Below are 23,316 nucleotides of genomic sequence, written 5' to 3' on the forward strand. Positions count from 1 at the left end.
TGTTGCTTGTTGAGATGTAATCTTGAATTCATACTTGCCATTGTCAATCTTAATATGCTCTGTTTCTATTGTGACTATGAAATGCTCGAGAACCCCGTCAATATTTGCATTTGATGCTGTTTTTCTCACATAATAGGAAGGTTCACTGATGACTCATGATGTGAATCTTCCTTTGAGGACCTTTTTATCTGTTTTCCTTTGTGCCTTGTTTTCATGCATTTTTTTCATTGTTGAGGCCACCTCTGTTCCTGGATCTTGTTCATTATATGGGGTCTGAGAGAAGAGATACATTTGAAAGAAGAGAGATCATCTGAGGATGAGAGGAGGAGAAAGCGTTCAAGCAGAAAATGAGCTGAATGGGACAAAGGAAGTATTCTCAGCTGCTGTGCTCTCCGCATTTTGTTGTGCAGGGCTTGCATGACATTGTTCATCTGTTGGTAGAGCCTATCATTATTTATACCTAGGTGTTGGAGAAGGCATTGCCTGGTTGATTGGTTGGGCATTAATATTGGAATACACAATTGATAGCTCAGTTGTTGCTCGTGACATATTTATGAATCTGGCTTTATTTTTGAAGGCGAGGATAAGGTGACTACTCTCTTAGTCTGCTACACCATCTCCTGGCTTGGTATTGTGGTCAATCCATGTATAACAATTCTAGTTTTCATTGTCACTAGGCTATTGTGTGTTGGGATCAAGGAGGAGTCCTTAATATATATGTTTGGTGGATACCTAGGTTTTAAGACTGGATGGGTTGGATGTGAACTTCAAAACGGATATTTCCCATTTAGAACAAATAGCTTGTTTGCCAGGTCAGCGATTATTCTCTTTTCATGCATTGGTTTTGATTCAGTCACCAGCACTGTTATTGGAAGTCAATATGCAGCTGGAATGGATATTGTAAGGTTTCCAGCAGGTGGGTAAGAGCATGCCTCCCCATTCTTTTTATGCCATCACTCACTTCACATTATGGTGTCAGTTGCACCTCTTAAGCCCATTTACCATCTTACTTACACCCATTTCTCATTAAACCCTACCACCCAGTCCACTAACTCCATACCCATGAGCAAGACCCGTACCTTTAATACCCACTGTTATCCATTGCACCCATCTCCATGCTCATATCTTCGATTTTCATCCCACCATTCATAACCCTTATCACCATTCCCATGCAAATACCTCACCAATCATCATCCCATTCTTCATGCTCGTCATCTGAAATTTACCTCACACAGTCTCACCACCATACCTCCACTTCTTGATACCCATTTCCTACACCATGCATGGCCACTAAAAATTAATCCAAAGTCGTCATTAAGATTCCAAATTCTTGCCCAACTCAAATGCATGCATAAGAATCTGGAACTCCGTGACATTATTACGATTGGATCGAGAATGGCAAGAGCAATTTTGCTGCCATTTTTCTTCATGACAAGCAATTTTCATATCTCCTCTGATTTTAAAAAAATATTTTAAAATAAATATGAATTTATTCCCATAATTCCGAATAATGGAAATTCATGGGATTAATTCATACAAAAATAAATGGGTTTTGGTGGGAGCCCAACATATGTGATTTTATGATTGATTGATTGGTTGATTGTTATACATGCTTGATTTATTCCATTGTAATACGTGCATACGATTATTCTGTGATTGTTTGCTAACATTTGTTTTCCTTGAAGTAAACCGGTTCATCACTCAGGTACATTCTTTGCCTCTCCTATTTATTTAGTTATTTTGTCTTGAGTGATATTCATTTGGTATCTATGGTCGATTAATCAATTGTTATGATTGCTTCATTTTATTAGTAGAGACCCGTTTTTAGGGACTTAAATGAGTGCTACGATATTTACCGTACTTTCCTAATAAGTAACCTGATCTTCGAACCTAATCCAGTTTTTCATAAACCACCTTTTCCAAAATAAGAAGTCACACTTATGGTTTTCTTTTTTATTTTGTTTACCTTTTAAAAATAAAACAAAAATAAATTGTGACTTCAAGTCATTTTCTTAATACCTAAAATTACTTTTCAAATAAAAATCGAGCTCGTCGTCGAATGAGAAGTGCATGAGCCGAAATGCGAGGTCCACATATCAATTTTCAAAACAAATTATTAAAAAAATTATTTTTTATTAAAAGTTTGCCCCATATATATATATATATATATATGATTTTTTTTTCCTAAAAAAAAGGAAAAGAAAAAACAAAAAGCCACGGTGGCATTGTCTCGAGCTTTGTTCTCGACAGCCAAGTCGAGGCGGGCACGTCATAAACTTAACATTCAAGAAACCAGCCACGTGTCAGAACTTTTCTGGCGTGGCACAACAAATCCCATAGTTTAAAAACTTTTCCTTCTTTTCTGTAAAGCCAGAGAGGGAGCATCTTCTTCTTCTCACCTTTCCCGCGACCCAACTCCACCCACCCAGAAACCCCATGTGTGAGTGGCCATTTTCCAACCCACCAACGCCTTTTTCCACCTCATTCATACCCTCTTTCCCTCTCTACAAAATCTAGCCACAGCTGGTGATGGCAGCCACTGAGGAATCATCTGTTCCCGTGGATTTTGAGGTGGAAATGGCAGCCGTGGAGAACTCATCTTCCTTTGATTTCGATGTAGAAATTTCTGAAGAAGAAGGCAAGGAGGACAGCAGTTCCTCAGGCGGCAACCTCTTTTCTTCTTCAGGAGTAACGGGTATTTTTTTTATTTTTGATTGGAAATTTGTTTTCGTTATGTAATTTTGGTGTCTTGCTTGGTTGTTTTATGGGTATCTAGGATGATGTAAGGGAAGAGAGAAAATCATGAATTAAAGGAATGAATGGGATTATTATCATTATTATTAGATTATCTAGAATGATTTCGTTTGAAATGAAAAGAGGCAAGCACTAATGGCCTCCACATCGAGTATGGGTGCACCAAGGACGTTAAACTAATGGTTTTTTTGATGTAATTTTGTCTTTCTTGTTTGATCATTTTCTGGGTAGCTGGATCATGTATGGGAAAGCGAAGGGGTGAATAGAAATTCTAGTAGATTAAACTAATATGGATGCGGAAATTGGCAAATGGGATTTGAGATGAGAGGGGTGTAGGTGCGATTTGGGTTGATATGACAAGGGATATCAAGGGCTTTGTCGAGTATAATGTGGAAAGGATATTTCAATTAATGCTGTTTGTTTTGGCCTGAAATGAAAAATGGCCAATTTTTTAATATTGAGCATGAATCTGGTAAGAATATTTTAAAGGTAAGTAGACTAATGTTAGTTGTTTTAAGGGGCAATTATGGGCTTGCCATTGAGTATGAAGGCTGTAAGGGCATTTTTTTCAAAGTCAAATGGAATAATGGTGGTTATTTTGGTTTGAAATGAACTGGGCCAATGATGATCTTGTTATTGAGTGCAGATGCGATAAAGGGTGGTTTTGAAATTAAATTGAGCAATACGAATATTTGGTTTGAAATGAAAAGGGGCAATATTAGCCTCATCATTAGGTATTGATATAGTAAAGCTCTCTCTCTCTCTCCGTGTCTTCTTTTCTTTTCTTTTCTTTTTGAAATCAAATGGATCATTTGGGTTTGAAAATGAAAAAGAGGCAATTGGCAATGATTGCCTTGTCTTTTAGTATTTATTTTTTTGGTACGAGTACTTAGCTTGTTGATGGTTGGGCTTGATTTTTCCTTTTTAATCTGTTCTATCAGTCTTTGATAGAGAACAAAAGTCTAATGGTTGTGGTCATTGGTTCAAACTCTCAACATGCTTGTATTTAAATTATGGTTTCAGAGCTGGAGTTTCTATTACACACCAATTAGTCCTAAGAGGAGTCAATGTTGGAATCCATCAAGAATGTTTGAACTTTATCTTGGCATGTTCTATCTCTTTCATCACCGTTAGTGCATGTGCATCAATGCAGGGGAGCAATGTTTTTTTGTTTTTTGGTGTTTATATTTTCTATTTCTGAGTCTCCTTTACTCAGGGATTACTGACAGGAATTTGCCCAGAGACAATCCTATTCATGCGGAAACATCAACTTCTGGAAAATCAAATTCATCTTCAAGTCAGCTTACAAATACTGAGACATTGAGAAAGAAGAAGAGATATAGTCAATTTCTAAGAACATTTATGGATGGGAAAGTTCCTATTAGAAAGATGGTAAGCATAATTTTAAGCTTGGTTATAGTTTCCATCACCTTGTTTTATTTGTTTCTAGTGAGTCTATTTATTGTATCTGACTGAATTTTGATTTTGGCATGAGCTCCTTATATTATTGTAAATTAATTATTTATTCAATTTTAGCATTAGGACAGGTGATTTTCAGTTATTTCCTCTTGTTTTTGCCAGACAAATTATCCACAAAGGTAACAAAGTCCTGATACCCAAAAAAGGAAAAAAACAAAAAAAAGTGGGAGCAGGTTGATTCACTGCTTTTTTTCTTTCTTCTTGATCAGGTCAAAATCTCAATGATCAATGGGCTTTCACACCAAGCTGCAGTTTTGAGTTTGGTTAAGAACGAAGAGATAAAAGGGAGAAAAGAAAAGAAAAATAGGAAAGCAGTGGAACTAGAGAAACTTGAGGTTTTTCTATATCTCAATACATTAATACTAAATGCTTAATAATTGTGAAAAATTACAATCATAACCTTATGTGTATGATATAACACAAAAGACTCTTAACCTAAGCAATGATGAGATGAGTAGTAAGCCTTTCTATTTCTCTCAAAAACGTTGTAACAGTAACTAGAGGGCTTTCACTTAACTCTCCTGCCCAATTTTAGTTCTATTAGGGTGTCCACAGTTACTTCCTAGAATCTCTGTCTCCTTTAACAAGTTCAGGATGCACTTTTTTTTTTTCTTTTTTTGTGAGATGAATATAATTTGGTCAAATGAAGCAGCTGGAATCTTGAGAAAATCTCTAATTCCTAACTGTTAATTTCAAATTCTATTATCAAGCTAGTTTTAGACCTCTTCATCACCACATCAATGTTACTTGTTCCTACAATATCATCTCTCACGGTTCTTCTTCGTTTTCATTCTTTTCTTTTATTTTTGGTTTTTGACATCATGAAACAGGTGATCAGAAAGTTTGACTCATTTGAGAAAGATTTGTTTAGTGATCTCTTCTTATGATGATTATAGCCATTCAAAGTTTGACAGGATTTATTATTTTTTTATACAACATTCTTTTTATGCCCAAGTGTTTGGGATTTACAGTGAACCCATTTAAAAATTCTGCAGAGGAAATTATTGAGAGAGGTTGCTACTGTTAAAGATGGAACTGTCCGGTTTGAAGTACCAGAAGATATTAAATCCCAAAGCCTTGATTTTGGAGCAGGAGGTGCTTATAATGACGATATCATTGAAGAACATGTGGATGCAATAGACAATCATGTACCTCCACTTCAAATAGTAATGCTCATTGTTGGAACACGAGGAGATGTACAGCCATTTGTTGCCATTGGAAAAGGCTTACAGGTGATACACAGTTTTTTTTTTTTTTTTCAAAATCTTTTTTGCAAGCACATCCAGTAGAATTTACTTGATTCCATATATTGACTTAAATCAAATTGTAGTTTAAAGTTCAGGATCATATGCTATCTATATGCTAAGACCCACTCTATTCTGTCTTAATAACCTCTTCTAGAGAAGTTGACATCGCCGTTGTTGCTACATTAGGTTCCTTACATTGGCCCTTTTTCTCTTTTCCGTCTTTTTTATTTTCTTTATCTTTCTCCTTGTAAATCCTCTCTCTCTCTCTCTTTTTTTATAGGCCCTTTTGCTTGTAAATTGTACCAGCAGAAAGCATTCTCATCCTTCATTTCAAACTCTTTCATCTATTTGAAATACTACATCTGCTTCTTATTAAAAAAAAAAAGAAATGGTTATACTATTGTGGGTATAAATGGACTTTATGCTTGTTTGAAATAGGGTTTAACTTTTGCCTTTAGTAGGAGAAGAAATAGAAGCAGAAACAATTACTATTGCCGTGCAATTAAATTTATGTTTGGAAACCATATTTTAAAATATTTTTATTAAAACTAAGGATAATTTTGAAAATTTTAAAATTTTAATTAAATTAAATTCTCTTTTCTATATCTCGTTTGAGAAAATGTACAGGCCTCTTTATTTCTCAAAAAAAAAAAAAAAAAAAAATCACATTAGAAAGGTGGGGTGTATATTTGAGAGTTCTATGCAAACACCCTTCAAACTTTGCATTTGACATGAAATATTTTTATTTATTTTTTTAAATTTTTTTAGTATTTAAGAAGCTTTTTCAAATAGCACTGATCTATGTGAGCAATGGTTTTTTGATTGTTTGGTTTCTTTGTTGATTTTTGGTGTGTTCATGTTTATGAAAGAGGACACCCAACATTTTGTTCTTTAACAAAAGGAGAGCCTAAAGGGGGATTTGGCTTGCTTCTTTTTGTAGTGCGAAGGGGTGCAATGGGTCCTTGAATTTTGAACCTTGTGCGTTGGTGATGTCCTAGAGAATAGAGGGGAAGGAGTCAACCGTTGAATAAGTTGTACTGGTTGAAGTTGCACGATTGAAAGGTATCTTCTAGTAGTTTGTTTCCTCATTGGGTGATGAGATCTCTTTCTCTCCTTTTCCTCTCTCTGTTAATAAGCGTTCAGTCTCGAGTAGGGGTAATAGCATGGTCTCTTAGAGGGAGTTGGGAGGGAGGTTTGCTAGTCTTGCTGGTACAATAAGAGGACCTTTGAGGATGGTCCTCCAAGGTGGCACATCGGTGGCGATTCCTAATAATTTTTCAAGACAATTAAGGGGAATCAATGATGCAGATAGAAGAGGGGAGGTGGGATCAATGCAGGAGAACATTAGCAACTTTTAGGAAGCAGAAGAGTAACCCTTTGAGTGGCCTTTCAACAAACTGACATCTTTCGAAAAATTTATGGGGATGCTAATTGAGGTTTTTATTTATTTATTTTTTAATTTTAATTTTATTTTTATATAAGTAAGCAATGATAGAGAGAATGCTAGTCAAGGGTTTTGAAATGCAAATTATCTCTTTGTTAAGGAAGATGGAGGCCAAAAGAGGTGGTAGAGGTTTGATGTTGGGGGTGAAGAGGAAGCTAACCTTAACTTCTTGCTTTGAGAGGGAGCTTTGGAAGTTGGAATGCTTGATCAATTATAAACTCTTCCTATTAGAGGGGTTAACGAGATCATATGTGGGAACGGTCTTGGGAGCTAGCACCTATTGGTTGATGAAGTTGAGGATTCTTTTTTAGAGCGTTAGAGGGGTTAATGATGGGAAGTAACAAAAGTTAATTAAGCATATGATTAAATCTCAGAAGGTGGATTTAGTCAACTTACAAGAAACTATGGTGCAAGAGTCATCAATGTAGATGGTTAGGGATTTGGGTGTGGGAAGATTCTTGGAATGGGGAGCAGTGGAAGCTGAAGATTGGAAGAAGGCATTCTAATGTTTTGGGACAACAAGGTGTTGGAATTGATTGATATGGAAGTGGGAGTGTTTTCTATTTCTTGGCAAAAATTGTGAAGATGACTTTGTTTGGACGTTCATAGGGGTGTATTGGCTAATTCAAAAGGGAGCAAGAGGATTGCTTTTTTGGAGCTGGGTGCTATATGATGTCTTTGGGATGATTCTTAGTGCTTAGTAGCTGATTTAATATGGTTAGATTCCTTTGGGGAAGGAGTACTACACAAGGTTGTCTTTCATGATGAGGCTTTTTTAGGAAATTATGGAGAACTTGAATTTAATGAATCTTCCTCTTGTTGGAGGGCCATTCATGTGGTGTGAAGGGTAGAGTTTCCTGGTCTCTTCGAGATTGGACCATTTCTTAGTGTTGGAGGAGTGGGAGGATAATTTTTTGAGCTTGACTCGGAGTGTCTTATCAAATCAACTTCCAATCACTCATTGTCGTAGACGATGGTGAGATGAAGAGGTTCAAGTCATGAAAATATGTAGCTTAAAGCGGAATGATTCAAATATCTTGTAAGAAACTAGTGGTTGAGTTATAATGTGAGTGGTTTTTATAGCATATTTTGGCATTAAAGTTAAAGGCCCTTAAAACAGGATCTAAAATTTTGGAACAAAGAAGTTTTTGGGAATATCACAACCAAACAATTGGAGGCATTGAACCATATTGGTTTTTGGGACTCTAAGGAGCAAGAAACAGTCCTTTCAGTTGAAGAGACAAAGGCCAAAAGGGTGGTAATGTAGGTGTTCAACAAGTGGGCCTCAATGGAAGAAACGATGTGGAGACGAGAAATCTGGTTAAGAGAAGGGGATAAAAACACCAAATTCTTTCATAAAATGGTCAATGCATATAGTAGAAGAAACTTTTTCTCAAAGTCGGAGTAAATGAAGAATGGTTATCTAAAGAGGTTGAGGTGAAGGAAAGGGTGTCTAGGGCCTTTCAAACCCTTCCTTCTGAAGTGAGAGAATGGAGATTGAGCATTAGTGAAATGAGCTTTGAAGCCCTAGGGATCGATGATTCTAGGAGCTTGGAGATGCCTATTTCAAAGAAGGTTTTTTTTGCCCTCTTCAATTTGCATGAGGATAAAGCTTCTGGCTAGATGGTTTCACTATAGTGTTTTAGTAGTCCTCTTGGTGAAGAACGAGATGATAGTTTTTTTAGGGAGTTTTTGGATTAAGCCACTTTTTAGTGAAATTTAGGGTCTGTTTGGTAACTATTTTTGAAAACAGTTCTGAAAAATAGTTTTTAAGAACAGTTTTTGAAAACTATTTTCTGATTTTTATAGAACAAAAGTTTGTTTGGAAATCTAAAATGTTTTTAACTTGTTTTTAATATTTTTAAATATGTTTTAATAATAATTTTTATGTCTAGTGTTTTATTTTTAATCATTCTACATATTTGTATAATTATTTTTAAAAATTGCCCTAAAAAAATAAGTGAAAACAATAGAAAATAAGTAAAAGATGTTCTTTAAAAACACCTTGTTTTATGTTTTTAAGAACATAAAACATAAAACAATTTTTGGTTGTCAAACGTGTTTTCCTATTTTCTTGTTTTGGAGAACAAAAAACTGTTCTCGAAAACAGTTTTCAAATAGACCCTTAATTTCCACTTTCTATAATTTTGATCTTGAAAAAAGGTGGAGTATAAAACTTGAAAGATTTAAGCCCATCAACTTAGTAGGGGGATTGTATAAGTTTCTAGCAAAAGTCTTGATCGATAGACTTAAAAAATTGATGAGAAAAAGGGTTTTAGTCTATAGTATGCTTTTTTAGAGGGTAGATAAATTTTAGATACAGTCTTCATTACTAATGAGACTGTTGATTCAAGGTTAAAGAGCACTAATAATGGAGTTATTTGCAAAATAGACACCGAGAAGGCCTACGATCATGTCAATTGGGACTTCTTGATTGTGGATTTGACAAAAATGAGTTTTGATCAAAAGTGGAATAGAGGGATAAAATGGTGTATATTCACGATAAGCTTCTTAGTCCTAGTCAATGAGACTCCTTTTGATTTCTTTAAGAGCTCTAGAGTTTTCAAGGCAAGGAGATCCCCTTTTCCTTATTTATTCATATTGGAGATGTAGGCTCTTAATAAGATTTTAAGTAGAACTAGGGAACGAGGCTTTAAGGTGGGTGGAAGGGGCGGGGAGGGGGTGAATGGCAATTGGAATATTTGAGTTAGGTCTTCATGTGGTTTGAGATGATCTATGGATTAAAAATAAACTTAGAGAAAAGTGACCTAATACTAATTAGGGTTATTGCTAATGTGGAGGGGCTTAGCATCAATGTTGGATTGTAAGGTGGGAAAACTGCTTGTTGCCTTCTTGGGCCTCCTTTAGGAGCTTCTTACAAATCATTGAAGGTGTGGGATGTAGTGGAGGAGAAATTTTGGATAAGGCTCTCGGTGTGGAAGAGGCAATACCTCTTAAGAGGAGGGAGACTTACTTTGAGTAAAAACATGTTGTCAAGCCTTCCAATTTACTTCATATCTTTGTTGGCTATTCTAAGAAAGGTAAGCTTTAGGCTAGAGTAGATCCATGGAAACTTCTTGTAGGGCAGTAGAGCTCCTAAGAAAAGGCCTTACTTGGTAAATTGCTTTATTGCTACTTGGACAAAAAACATAGTTGTTGGTATTAGAAAACTATTTTCTTTAAGCCTGGTTTTGTTTGCTAAATGGAGTTAGATTTGTATTTGAGAGAGTCCATGTGCAAAAAAGTGATAATAGGAAAGGTTGGGGAAGAGAAAGGGGATGTTGTTTGAGGATGTTTGGGATGGCTATGAGGTGGAGTTGTGTAGTATAAATTAGTAATGGGTAGGAGGTCTTTAAAACATGGTTCAAAGTCTCGGTATCGGTCATTGACTCGGGAGGTCTTGAGGCGTATTGGTCTTGGTGTCTTGACTTGGTATTGGACGATACAAAAAATATAGTAATTTAAAACTAAAAAAATTTAAAATAATTATTAAGATTATCAGAAAAATAAATACAATTAAATACACTAAAAAAATAAAAATAAAATAATAAAATAACATTTATTAATGTAATATTATTTTAGTATAAAAATAGGCATTTAGATTAGTTTATAATAATATTTAGAAATGTTTTTTATTTAATCATTCTATACTAAATTTAATTAATTATAATTTTTAAAATTAATTATATCCTGTGATTTTAACATTATTATTAACAAATTGTTAAATTCTTATATTATTCTGGTATCCAATTTTTAATCTATGTCTAATTTTATATATTTTTTAATATCAATATCCATGGTTGATTTATTTCATAAAAACCCAAATATTCTTGAAAACGAAAATTTCCACATACACAAATTTCTATCAAATACCCATACCCACAGCCAATTTAACCCTAATACCCAATGACCCAAATTCCCATGGTTCCCACAAACTACCCATTAAGCAGCCACTGCTTTAAATTGCAACTAGCCATTACCCATGAATACCCATTTCCCAATTTGTGAGATGCCATGGATGAAGTTGGAGTAGCAAAGAAGATCCGACATGCTACTCCTCTCTCTCATTTCAATCTTCTCCATTTTCATAATCTTTCTTCTCCTCTCCAATCTCCATTTCTTTTTTTTCATTCTTAGCACAAATCCCTAAAGACAAGGAGAGGGTTTGCAGGCATCACTGCCATCGCCAACTTTAGCATTGGTCTTTGCAACATCTCGGAGCCATGAATCATCTTGAAGCCATAGATTCATTTCCTAGTTGGTTGATCTGTTTGGTGATTCAACAAAATAATGAACTCGGTTATCGATATCATATCGGACATGGACGAGGCAGATATGACTTGGCTGAGATGTACCGGTCTTGACTGAGATTTTGAACCTTGCTTTAAAAGCATGTCTCATTTCATAGTTGGGAATGACAAAAGGGTAAAATTTTGGAAAGATCGATGGTGTCTAGACATGTCTTTGAAAGTCTTTCCTAATGCTATTCTGTTTGGCCACTGCCAAAGATGATTGGGTAGCAGAGGGAGTGGAGGGGGGCCAATGGTGTCCTTGCTTTTCAAGACAATTCAATGCTTGGGAACTTGAGGGAGTGGATGTCTTTTTATGGAAATTGTATATGATTTCAATTAGAACCAATGAAGAAAATTAGATGATCTCAAAGGAAACAAGTGTAGTAAGTTCTCTATCAGATCTTTCTGTGCTTTCTTAACGCAGAGAGGAAGAGAGCCTTTGCCTACAAACATAGTTTGGAATTCTTGGGTACTAATGAAGGTAGGCTTCTTTGCATGGAAAGCTGTTTGGGGAAGGATTCTGATGCTAGATCAACTCAAAGGGAAAGGATGAATAATGTTGAATAGATGTTACATACGTAAAGGTGAAGAAGAATCGACCAATAAGCAAGAATTTTGTGGCAATTTGATTCTCTGTTTGGCATGGTCTAGGTGACACATCTATAGTTAGAGCAAATCTCTTGAGTTGGCATGGCTCGTTCATGGGGAGGAAACGGGAGAAAAACTTGGAGAGCTACTCCATTATACTTGCTTTGGACTTTATGGAAAGAAAGAAATAGGATGTTGTTTTAAGACACCAAATAGTTGGATCAAGCAATCAATTATCATTTTATGTCTATTGTTTCTTTTTTGGAATAGGTCAGGGTGTACATAGATGACCATTCAATGTCCATGATAGGCTTTGTCGATTGGTTGAATTCCAAGTTAGGAGAGGAAGGCTTGCCTTTAGTGTTCTCTTTCCTTGGCTAGCCTTTAGGGGCATACTGTATACATGGTGTGTATCTTGGTGCGTCCTTTCTTGGGCACTATTAATATATTTTCTTTTATTGTCGATAAAAAAAAAGAGCTTATGACGTGTAAGGGTCTTATCGGCTATTAGCATGTCTGCCAATTGTGATATGTCTACCTGTGTTGTCTTTACTTTTAGAGTTTTACAAACAAATCCAACTTTATTTTTGTTAAAAGAATATTCTAGAACTTATGTATGAGATATTCGTTTGCGGGGAAATTAGCTGTTTGTATTATGATGGTATTTTCTGAGATTACTAATTGAATATGACTCTAAATGGCTCATCCAGATGAATGTACTTATTTGAATGTAAGGACCTCCTTAAGTAGAATGTGATCTATGAGATATTCATTTTGTTAGAGAGAACTTGTAATAAAGGTGGAGTTGGCCCCAAAGAACAGTGTTTTTAATTTACAACTAACTTTTTCTAGTAAGAAACAATTTTATTACTAAAGAAAGGAGGGAACAGAGAACAATGAGAAATCCACTGAAGTAAAAACCACATTAAATGAAGTGATACTGATAAAACCAAAGAATGGCCAAATGAAATTAAACAGAAGTACAGGAAACACAATCAAAGGGGTTGTCGTCTACAGAAATCTTGGGTGATCTAGCAACCTCCCTCTTTGCAAATCTATTGGCCACCTGTTTGTATGATTTACTTCTCCACCTAACTCCCTTGCCAAGGACTATATATCATCCTCAATCAATGAGCAAGCCCCAAGGGATCTCCTCTTTCGAAGTTTTCCAAGAAATAACCATTGCAGACCTTCATATCAATTTCTATGTATTTCCTGCTAAGTTATATTTCTGAGTGACATTATTGTATAATGCTGGATATACAGTATGTACTTCATCTGTTTATTATTTATTTATTTTTTTCTGCTACAGTTAACATAAATTCCAAGGATTCTTTTAGAAATGACGCTTCATTGAGTTAACACTTTTAGATTAAATATTGGATTGACATGGGTTTAAAAACACAACCTATGGGCAACATTGATGAAGTTGGAAAATTCTTCCAGGCATGTGGTCATAGAGTCAGACTGGCAACTCATTCTAATTTCAAAGAATTTGTCTTGAATGCTGGGTTGGAGTTCTTCCAATTAGGTGGAGATCCAAAAGTTCTGGCTGGTTGTAAGTGACCTACTAGACCATGTTTTTAATGCTCTTTCTCATATCCTGTTTGTTTTCGCATTTAGGTTCTCTCAACTGATTTTTCATCATACCATAACTGTTGACATTGTAGTTGTTTTATTCAACATGTTTATTCAGGAATGTCCAACCTTCTCTTCTTGAAATTTGTTAAAAACAGATAATGCCCTTATCTTGTTAACAAGAGATGTTGTAACTTTATTATTGTTGTTTTCTGGTTCAATTAAAGCAAATCTTGTGTAGGATTCCAATTAAGATGATCTCTTCTCTCTTTGCATTTTTCAAATTTAAATGTGATACAGGTTTGTGAAGAAATTTGAGGGAGAAAAAAACACTTCTCTTATTTTTCACTCAACTTACAAACTGATTCTTGCATCGATATTTATACATGAATGACTAAGTTCATCTGCCTTCAGACAAAGAAATCTAGTCCTTGATTTTAGGAGAAAGTCTCTTATAAAATCAGGAAATAAAATTATAATAGGAAACAATTGTATGCAGTACAACTGTGTGGTACAGCTCTGAGGTACAGTTGTCGGTACAACAGTACCTTCCGGATTTCCACAGTTTGAGTTTCAACAGAAGATACAGATTGCCATTAATTTTCATGAATTAAATTTGTTTTACTTCTTAATGTTTCATGTTGAAAAATTTTCAATTCCTTTTGCTTGTGTAATTTTTATAACATATCTGAACATGCACATTGCATGTTTGTGCACATGCAAGAGTGTGTGAGAGATATCACATTTTTTTGATAGGCGAAAGAACGATTCATTTAAGACACTAATAAAAAAGGGGGCAGATTCTAAAGTACACAGGAAACGTAGAAAGGTCCCTTAAGGACGAGAAATAGGAAAAGACAACACTTTTGCAATCCCACACAATCCACAAAATCAAGAACAGATGAGAGCAACCTGCTCTCACACAAAATCTGGACCAAATAAAAAATGTTTAAATAGAAGAATCCTTTAGCAATTGAATCAACAGCTCTAAGCCTTCAGTAGTTCTCCCATTTCTCTTTTTCCAAATAAACCAGAACTCACATAATAGGGCTAACCTCTAAGCCTTTCCTTGCTTTTCCTCACAAAACCCCTGTTCTATTCTAGGAAGACATCTTTCACTGTACAAGGTAGCACCAATAACATGTGAAAAAGCAAGAATAGTAGGTGTCAAAGACTACGAACTTCACCATAGCGAAGATGGATATGTGTGAAAAGATGGGAATGTTATTGATTAATTTAGCAATGTACAAGGGAAAATACACAGGCTAACAACAGTGAACAAAATCCACACAAAACTGGGATACTGGGAAAATCCCAACCATCTTATTTACACAATTCCAACCAAACCTGGTTGACTTCGACATTCCCCCTCAAGTTGGCGAGTGGATATCATCCATTCCTAGCTTGCCAATAATAGTCTGAAAGACTGAGCCGCTTAATCCTTTGTTTAGTACATCAGCAGCTTGACTGTTAGTAGGTACAAACAATGTGCGGATCAATCCACTATCCAATTTCTCTTTTATGAAATGTCTATCAACTTCGATGTGTTTAGTCCGATCATGTTGCACAAGATTGTGTGTAATGTTGATTACTGACTTGTTAACATAATAAAGTTTCATAGGTCCTTCCCACACAACCTTTTGATCTTTCTAAGATGATTTTTAGCCATAGAAGTTCACAAACTCCTAATGCCATTGCCTTGAATTCAGCCTTTGCACTTGACCTTGCAACTACATTTTGTTTTTTGCTTCTCCAAGTTACAAGTTTTTCACCAAGAAAAGTACAATAGCCCATTGTTGAATTTTCAATCATCAATAGATCTTGCATAGTTTGTTGGAAAATAAGAAATCTTCTTATTCACTCTTTGAAAAATTAGTACAAATATACAACTTCAAACTTGTACAATAAATGGAAATAGAATAAGACAATTGACCTACTCCTAAAATTTTTCCTACAAATCCTCTAAATTGTAACTTCCCTAATTTACATAGTCAACTAATTTAAATATGCACAAAAGCAAGAATAAATCAAATAAACTCCATGAAATCAAGAATAATTATTGGATTTCAACACCCCCCCTCAAGCTAGTTCAAAGATATCTTCCATTCCCAACTTGCCAACCATAGAGTTGAATGTAGATTTTGAATTCCCTTTATGAAGACATCAACTAGTTGTAGTTTGGATGCAACAAACGAAGTGCAAATCACTCCACTATCAATCTTTTCCTTAATGAAATGTCTATCAATCTCAACATGCTTAGTCTTGTCATATTGTACTTGGTTGTGAGCAATGCTAATTGTAGCCTTGTCGTCACAATATAGTCTCATGGGATTTTCAAGATTAACTTGTAGTCCCCTCAATAGACCCTTTAGCCACATGAGTTCACAAATGCCATGGGCCATGCCTCGAAACTTAGCTTCAGCACCAGACCAAACAACTACTTGTTGCTTTTTGCTTCTCCAAGTAACCAAGTTGTCTCCCACAGAAGTATAGTACACTGAAGCAGATTTCTTATCAGTAATAAAACCTGCCCAATTTGCATCTGTGTAAGCCTCATCTCTAAGATTTCTATTCTTTGAGAACAATAAACCTTTTCCTAGAGTTGCCTTTAGGTCCTTCAAGATTCTCAAGATTGCATCCATATGACATTCTAAGGGGGATTGCATAAACTGACTTACCATATTAACAACATATGCTATATCTTGTCTTGTGAACAAATAAATTAATCTCCCACCAAGTCTTTGATATCTCTCTTTGTCAACTGGTATTCCATTAGCAATGACGTCTAATTGATGATTTTGATCAATATGTGTACCCACAAATTTGCATCCTAGCATCCTAGTTTCATTTAGCAAGTCAAGGATATACTTCCTTTGAGTAACATAAATTCCCTTTTTTGATCTTGCCACCTCAATGCCAAGAAAATATCTTAGATTTCTAAAATCTTTGATTTCGAATTCTTTTGCCAACTTTCTCGTAAGATTTCGTGTCTCTTCTACGCCATCTTCAGTGACAATTATGTCATCCACATAAGCAATAAATGCATTAATCTTCTTTTCTGGTGATTGTTTTATGAAAATGGTATGATCTCTTTGGCTTTGGTGATAGCCAAATTTGAGAAGAGACTTAGCAAATCTCTCAAACCATGATTGAGGAGATTGCTTCAAACCATACAGTGATTCTTTAATCTACAAACCTTTCTACCGTTGAATTTTCCTTCAATGAAAGATCTTCTATTTGAATTGAAATTTAAGGGTTTGTTTGAGAATGTTTTTGTAAATAGTTATCAAAAACCAGTTTTTAAGATAAGTCTTAAAAAGTAGTCCTCAATTATTTTCAGGAACAAAATTTTGTTTGGGAATTCAAATATCAAATATAGTTTCTCAGCTTATTCTCCATGACGGTATTGAGCACTTATGTAGAATGCAAATGTTTTTAAAGTATTCTCGATATTTTCTATTATGGATTTTCTAAAAATGGAGGAGAGAGAGCGAGAGAGAGAGAGAGAGAGAGAGAGAGAGAGAGAAAGCTAGAGTGAGGGAGACTGAGTGCGTTGGAGGAGAGCGAGGGTGTTTGCGACTGAGGGAAAGCGATGGAGAAGAGTGAGGGCTCCTGCGTCTGAGGGAAAGCGATGGAGGAGAGAGAGGGTTTCTGCGTCTGAATGGGAGCGATGGAGAAGAGCGAGGGCGTTCGAGCCTGAGTGAGAGTCTAGAGGGAGCTGTCCTCTTGGGGCCTCGGGATAGCTTAAGGAAGGGCAGATTTAGTGTGGAATCGAAAACTTTTGAGATTGAGGTAGAAGAAAAGAAGGGCAAAATGCAAGCTATGATTTTGGAGAGGAAAAGAGGGATCTCGTCGTGGATACGAATGGGACCAGAGAGCCTAGGGTTTTTTTTTGAAGGTCTAGTCCATTGCAGTAAGGACATGAGTGTTGGGAAATGGAGAAGAAACTGGAAGGAAAATGGAAGGGCCTATTCCATGGTGCGCGATGAAAACAAAGGTGGGTGCTTCATCAGATTAGGAGTTGTGGACCTGGAGAACAAAAATTTCAGCATTTTTATCCCCAAAGGGAGAGGAGAAGTGGGGGGTTGGACTTCAATGGTAGATACGCTACGACGTCTGGGTATCGATAAGAAAGGGAAGGAGGGCCAGAAGGACGAAGTGATGCTGCTGAAGCCTATTATGACGAAAACCTTTGCGGAGGTAATCAAACAGCCGATGAGCAAAGATAGAGCAGTGATCAAGGTGGTGGTTAGAGAGAAGGAGATAAGTCGAAATTTGAACAAATTGGGTCATTGTTTGGTTGGGTCCTGGAACCCTAAATCAGGGAGGGGGGATGACCTGAAGACCTGAGGGACTCTCTTGGTGAAAGCTTGGGATCTGAAAGGCAACTTAGGTATTGCAAAATTGCAGAGGGGTAAGATTCTGCTAGAATTTGAAATATTGGAAGAAGCGGAGAACGTCCTAAGCCTCAGAAGTATTTTGGTAGGGGGATCTTTCTTCGCCTAGAAAAATGGAGTCCCGAGACGAGGTGCAAGCCCGAAGGGGAAAAAAGGCGTGAGGCTTGGGTGCGAATCGTGGGTCTTCCTGTTTCTTTATGGGATCAGACCATCTTGAGAAGGATAGGGGAGGAGTGTGGGGGGTTCCTTGCAGTCGACTCCCAAACAGAGAAGCTAGAGGAGCTGCAGTGGGCACGGATCCTGGTAAAGATGAATGGAGACGAGCTACCCAACGTGGTGGTAGTATGGGTTGAAGATTTTTGCTACGCGTTAACCCTTTTGTGGGAGGTTAGGCCGGTTTTGAAGGTAGGGCCGATAGGGTTGAGAGGGGTGAAGACTGCAGCAGCAGACGAGGTTGGGGGTGAGGCTCGTGCACGTGCGAGTAAGCGCGTGATGGAGGTGGGCGGTGTCACTAGGCTCGAGGCCTTGCCGCAGCTGGTCGATGGGACGCGGGGACAGACTTGCGGGTTGGGGCAACCTGTGGAACTCCGCTTGGGTGGGCCGAATGTGGCGGGCCCCGCCCACTCCCCTTGGAGCACTGACCTAGCCTTTGGGTCTCCTGGGCCTGACCCAGCTAGTCTTGAGGCTGGGTCGTCTTGCGCTGGGTTGTTTTTTACTGGGTCGTCTGTCTCTGGGCCGCTGCCTAGGAAGGATTTGGGATGGGCCAAGGCCAAGGAGCCTTTAGTGGTGTCTGGGCTGGATTGTTGAGGCTCGCTTTTGCCTGGTGCTAAGGGCTTAGCCCCTTCTAGTGAGGCCCGCCCCCTGGTTTGGACTGGCCCACGCCTTCTAAAGGGTCCAGATGCGGGCATCTCCTCCTTCTGGTTGAAGAGTAAGCAGGAGGAGGAGGAACCATGTCATGTGGAGACTCTGAAGACTGACGGCGCCTTATTGGAGGAAGCTTTGAGGTATGGAACCGCATCTAGCCCTTTTGGATTGTTGGTCCCTATTGGCCTTTCTTCCCCTTCTTCTATTTCTGGTCGGACTCCTTTGGGGGAGTATTACGACTTCTCTGGGGTTGGTTGGGAGGTAGTCCAGAGGGAATCTCAGTGCTGCATTGTCAATGGACTGGGGTCTATAGAGCAGGGGGCAGTAACTAGTTGGGAGTTGATGGAGGCTAACAATGGCAGCAATGGAGAAGGTGGAGAGGAGCTATGTTTGGTCCGTATAGTGCCACAGGAAGTTAGAGGATGGGAGGAGGTCAATTGGGAAGATAGTGAATTGGCTAGATTCAACAAATTCTTGGGGTTTTCGACAGAAGGCTTGGAAAAGGACATTTTGGACTTCTTGGTCAAGATCAAAAAAATGAGGGAAAGAGTCCATAGTAAAGTTCTTTTGGACAAATCGAAATTTGAAAGGGAGTTGAAAAGACTAGAATGCTCCATTAATTACGAGGGGGGGGGGGGGGGGAAGAAGCAGAAGAGTGGTACGCAAGAAAAAGGGGACTAGATGTTGGAAGTTTAATGAAGTTAAGGCTGCTAATTTGGAACGTGCGGGGAGCTAATGATAGTTCCAAAAGAAAGGTGATTAAGGCCATGATTAGGAGTCAAAGGATAGACTTGTTTTGTCTCCAGGAGACAAAGGTTCAATCAATGTCTGAGGGTGTGGTGAGGAGTCTAGGCTCTGGGAGGTTCCTGGACTGGGGTGCCATGGATGCTCATGGTTCTGCGGGTGGACTGTTGATCTGTTGGGATAAAAGAACCTTGGAAGTGATTGAGATGGAGGTGGGACATTTCTCTATCTCCTGTAGGCTCAGGAATGTGGAAGATGGGTTCGTCTGGATTTTCATAGGAGTTTATGGGCCGTTCTCTAGGGAGGATAGGGAGGCTTTTTGGGAAGAGTTAGGGGCAATTAGAGGCATCTGGACTGACCCTTGGTGTATAGGGGGCGATTTTAATGTCACCCTCTCCCAAAGAGAAAGGAGCAGTCAGGGAAGGATAAGTGGTGCAATGAGAAGATTCACCCAAATTGTAGATGAATTAGAGCTTCTAGATCTTCCGCTGCAAGGTGGTGTGTTTTCTTGGAGTAGAGGTAGGAACAACCAATCTTGGGCTAGACTGGATAGATACCTTGTGACCCAGAACTGGCTAGATAAATTCTGTGGGGTTGTTCAAAGTAGGTTGTCGAGGCCCACTTCTGACCACTTTCCCATTTTGCTGAAGGGTGGCGGGTTAAGACGAGGCCCCTCTCCGTTTAGGTTTGAAAACATGTGGCTGAAAGTGGATGGTTTTAAAGACCTTCTTCGGGAATGGTGGTAGGGGACTGTGGTGAGTGGGAAGGCCAATTTTAGATTGGCCTCTAAGTTGAAGGTGCTGAAACAGAAAATCAAAGACTGGAATAGGGAGGTGTTTGGAAGACTAGAAGTTAACAAAAACTTGGCTCTCTAGCAGGTCGAGTTCTGGGATGGGTGGAAAGTGAAAGGAGCCTCTCAGTAAGTGAAACGGAAATGAAAAAGGAAGCTAAGGAAACCTTCAAAAAGTGGGTTATGCTAGAAGAAATCCACTGGCGACAAGTGTCGAGGGAGTTGTGGCTGAAGGAAGGGGACAAGAATATAGGATTCTTCCACCGGATGGCCAATGCTCATCGTAGAAATAATTCTCTAGACAAAATTAAAATCAACGGGGTGTGGAGGGTTGAGGAGCAGGAGGTGAGGGAGGGGATTGTGCAAAATTTTCAGCAACTACTCACTGAAGAGCTAGGTTGGAAAGTGGATATTGAGGGGCTGCACCTCCCAAGCCTAAACTCCAGTGAAGCTGAAGGCTTGGAGGTGCCATTCACTGAGGAAGAGATCCACTCTGCCCTGTTGGACATGAATGGCGACAAAGCTCCTAGGCCGGATGGGTTTACAGTGGCCTTTTGGCAAACCTGTTGGGACTTTGTGAAGGAGGAGATTGTGGATCTGTTCAAGGAGTTCTATGTGCAAAAATCTTTTGCCAAAAGTCTCAACACCACTTTCTTGGTCCTTATTCCAAAGAAAGGGGGAGCAGAGGATCTTGGGGATTTTCGGCCTATCAGCCTATTAGGGGGACTATACAAACTCTTGGCCAAGGTGTTGGCGAATAGGTTGAAGAAGGTCTTAGGAAAGATGGTTTCAATGGACCAGAACGCCTTTGTGAGGGGCAGACAGATTTTGGATGCCTTTCTTATAGCTAATGGGTGATCGACTTCTGGCACAAGCGTAAGGAGAAGGGGCTGATTTGCAAATTGGACATTGAAAAAGCCTACGATAGCATTAACTGGAATTTCCTCATGAAGGTCTTGCAAAAGATGGGGTTTGGGGCTCGGTGGATGAAGTGGATTTGGTGGTGCATTTCAATTGCCAAATTTTCTATCCTGGTTAATGGGGTGCCAGCAGGCTTCTTCTCGAGTTCCAAGGGGCTACGTCAAGGAGATCCTCTATCTCCTTATCTTTTTGTCCTAGGTATGGAAGTGCTAAGTGCACTCATAAGAAGGGCTGTTGAGGGGGGGTTCATCTCGGGTTGTAGCCTTCGGGGTAGAGTGAGGTTGGAGATGGATGTCTCTCATCTACTCTTTGCGGATGACACAATCATCTTTTGTGAAGCTAGGAAAGAGTGTCTAACCTCTTTAAGCTGGATTTTGGCTTGGTTTAAGGCGGCTTCTGGGCTAAGAATAAACCTAGCTAAAAGTGAATTCATCCCTATTGGGGAGGTTGAAGAAATTGAGGAAATGACAGTGGAGCTTGGGTGTAAAGTGGGGGCTCTTCCTTCAGTTTATCTGGGGCTGCCCCTTGGAGCCCATCACAAGGCCATATCTACGTGGGATGGGGTGGAAGAAAGAATGAGGAGAAGATTAGCCCTCTGGAAAAGACAATACATTTCTAAGGGCGAGAGAATCACCCTCATCAAGAGCACCTTGGCCAGCATTCCTATTTATCAATTGTCCCTTTTCCGAATGCCCAAGCTAGTGGTGAGAAGGCTTGAAAAGTTACAAAGAGACTTTCTTTGGGGAGGGAGGAGAATGGAAAGGAAAATCCACCTAATCAATTGGGAGGTGGTGTGCACTCAAAAGGAGAATGGAGGGCTTGGTATACGGAAGATTGATCTCCTTAACAAAGCCTTATTGGGTAAGTGGATTTGGAGGTTTGCCTTTGAAGAGGACATTCTTTGGAAGAAAGTGATTGGGGTGAAGTATGGTCAAGAAGGCTTTGGTTGGCGGACTAATGAAGCTCGAGGGGCGTTTGGAGTGGGGGTGTGGAAGGAGATTTTGAAAGAGGCAAATTGGTGTTGGGATAACATAAGGTTTAAGGTGAGCAAGGGGACTAAGGTAAAATTTTGGACTGATCACTGGTGTGGTAATGAGGCGCTGTCCAGAATTTTTCTTCAGTTATTTGCCTTGGCGGTGCATAAGAATGCAATGATCAATGAGGTTTGTGACTCTAGCCTCGGTCAAGGGGGTTGGAATCTCAGATTTGCTAGAGATTCTAATGATTGGGAGTTGGATTTAATAGGAGCTTTGTTTAACATGCTGAGGGACGTCAAGATCTCCCAAGAAGAGGACTCGGTGGTTTGGAGAGGTGGGGGTCAAGGTATCTTTGGAGTCAGACATGCTTACAACCTGCTGGCTGCTCCTAATGCCCTCGCCTTCCCAGTTAGATGCATTTGGGTGGACAAGGTCCCACTAAAGTTGCCTTTTTTGCTTGGGAAGCTACGTGGGGGAAGATTCTTACTTTGGATAGGCTTGAAAAACGAGGGTGGTAGTTTCCTAATTGCTGTTTTTTGTGTGGTTGTGAAGAGGAAAATGTAAATCACATTCTTTTACACTGTACAGTGGCTAGGGTTCTCTGGGATATTATCCTTGTTTTGTTTGGGGTTCATTGGGTGTTCCCAGAGACAGTCATAGAGGTGTTACTTAGTTGGAGGGGCTCCTTTGTGGGGAAAAAGAGGAAAAAAATCTGGAATTCCATACCGGTGTGTATTTTTTGGACGGTTTGGAAGGAGAGAAATAGATTAGCCTTTAGAGGGGGCTCTTTGGACATACAGAAACTCAAAAAATATTGTGTTTGTAACTTGTGGAGTTGGGCTAGAGTGTACATGGGAGAGGCGTCCTCTTCGCTTTTAATCTTTTTGGAGTGGCTAGCGGCTACTTAAGGGCCGGTGAGGCTGCTTGTTTCTTTTGTTGTTTTGGGTGTGGCTGCGTTGTATACTCCCTGTATGCTTTGTGGCGGTTTGCCCTTTAATACAATTTGTGCTTACTTATCAAAAAAAAAAAAAAATTTTTTTTCAATTATTGTTGAAAACACTCCACAAAAAACAATTGAAAACACTTAAAATTTGTTTTAAAAAACAATATGTTTTCAGAACATTTGAATTCGTTATCTTAATAGGTTCAATCAACTAGTCTTTTGATCCTAGATTGATTCAATAAAATTAGCCTTTTGATTGAAATCAATCGACTAATTGATTGCTCCTATAATGCTTTGT

The 23,316-nt window shown here is 38.6% G+C and overlaps 1 protein-coding gene across 4 annotated transcripts in view; it reads left to right on the forward strand.

Moving 5' to 3' along the window:
• The first annotated feature begins 2,384 nt into the window (after positions 1-2,384).
• LOC117912388 (sterol 3-beta-glucosyltransferase UGT80A2-like) overlaps positions 2,385-23,316 on the forward strand; it is a 48,559-nt gene continuing 27,627 nt past the window's right edge. For 3 of the 4 annotated variants that reach the window (XM_034826955.1, XM_034826956.1, XM_034826958.1), the window contains exons 1-5: positions 2,385-2,695; positions 3,971-4,146; positions 4,443-4,568; positions 5,229-5,465; positions 13,251-13,362. In XM_034826955.1, coding sequence (XP_034682846.1) covers positions 2,530-2,695; positions 3,971-4,146; positions 4,443-4,568; positions 5,229-5,465; positions 13,251-13,362 — 817 coding nt within the window. In that variant the 5' untranslated portion in view covers positions 2,385-2,529. The remainder of the gene's footprint in view (positions 2,696-3,970; positions 4,147-4,442; positions 4,569-5,228; positions 5,466-13,250; positions 13,363-23,316) is intronic. The other variant, XM_034826957.1, reaches the window with a different exon arrangement.

Source organism: Vitis riparia, chromosome 4 (assembly GCF_004353265.1).
Source record: "Vitis riparia cultivar Riparia Gloire de Montpellier isolate 1030 chromosome 4, EGFV_Vit.rip_1.0, whole genome shotgun sequence".
Taxonomy (NCBI): Eukaryota; Viridiplantae; Streptophyta; class Magnoliopsida; order Vitales; family Vitaceae; genus Vitis; species Vitis riparia.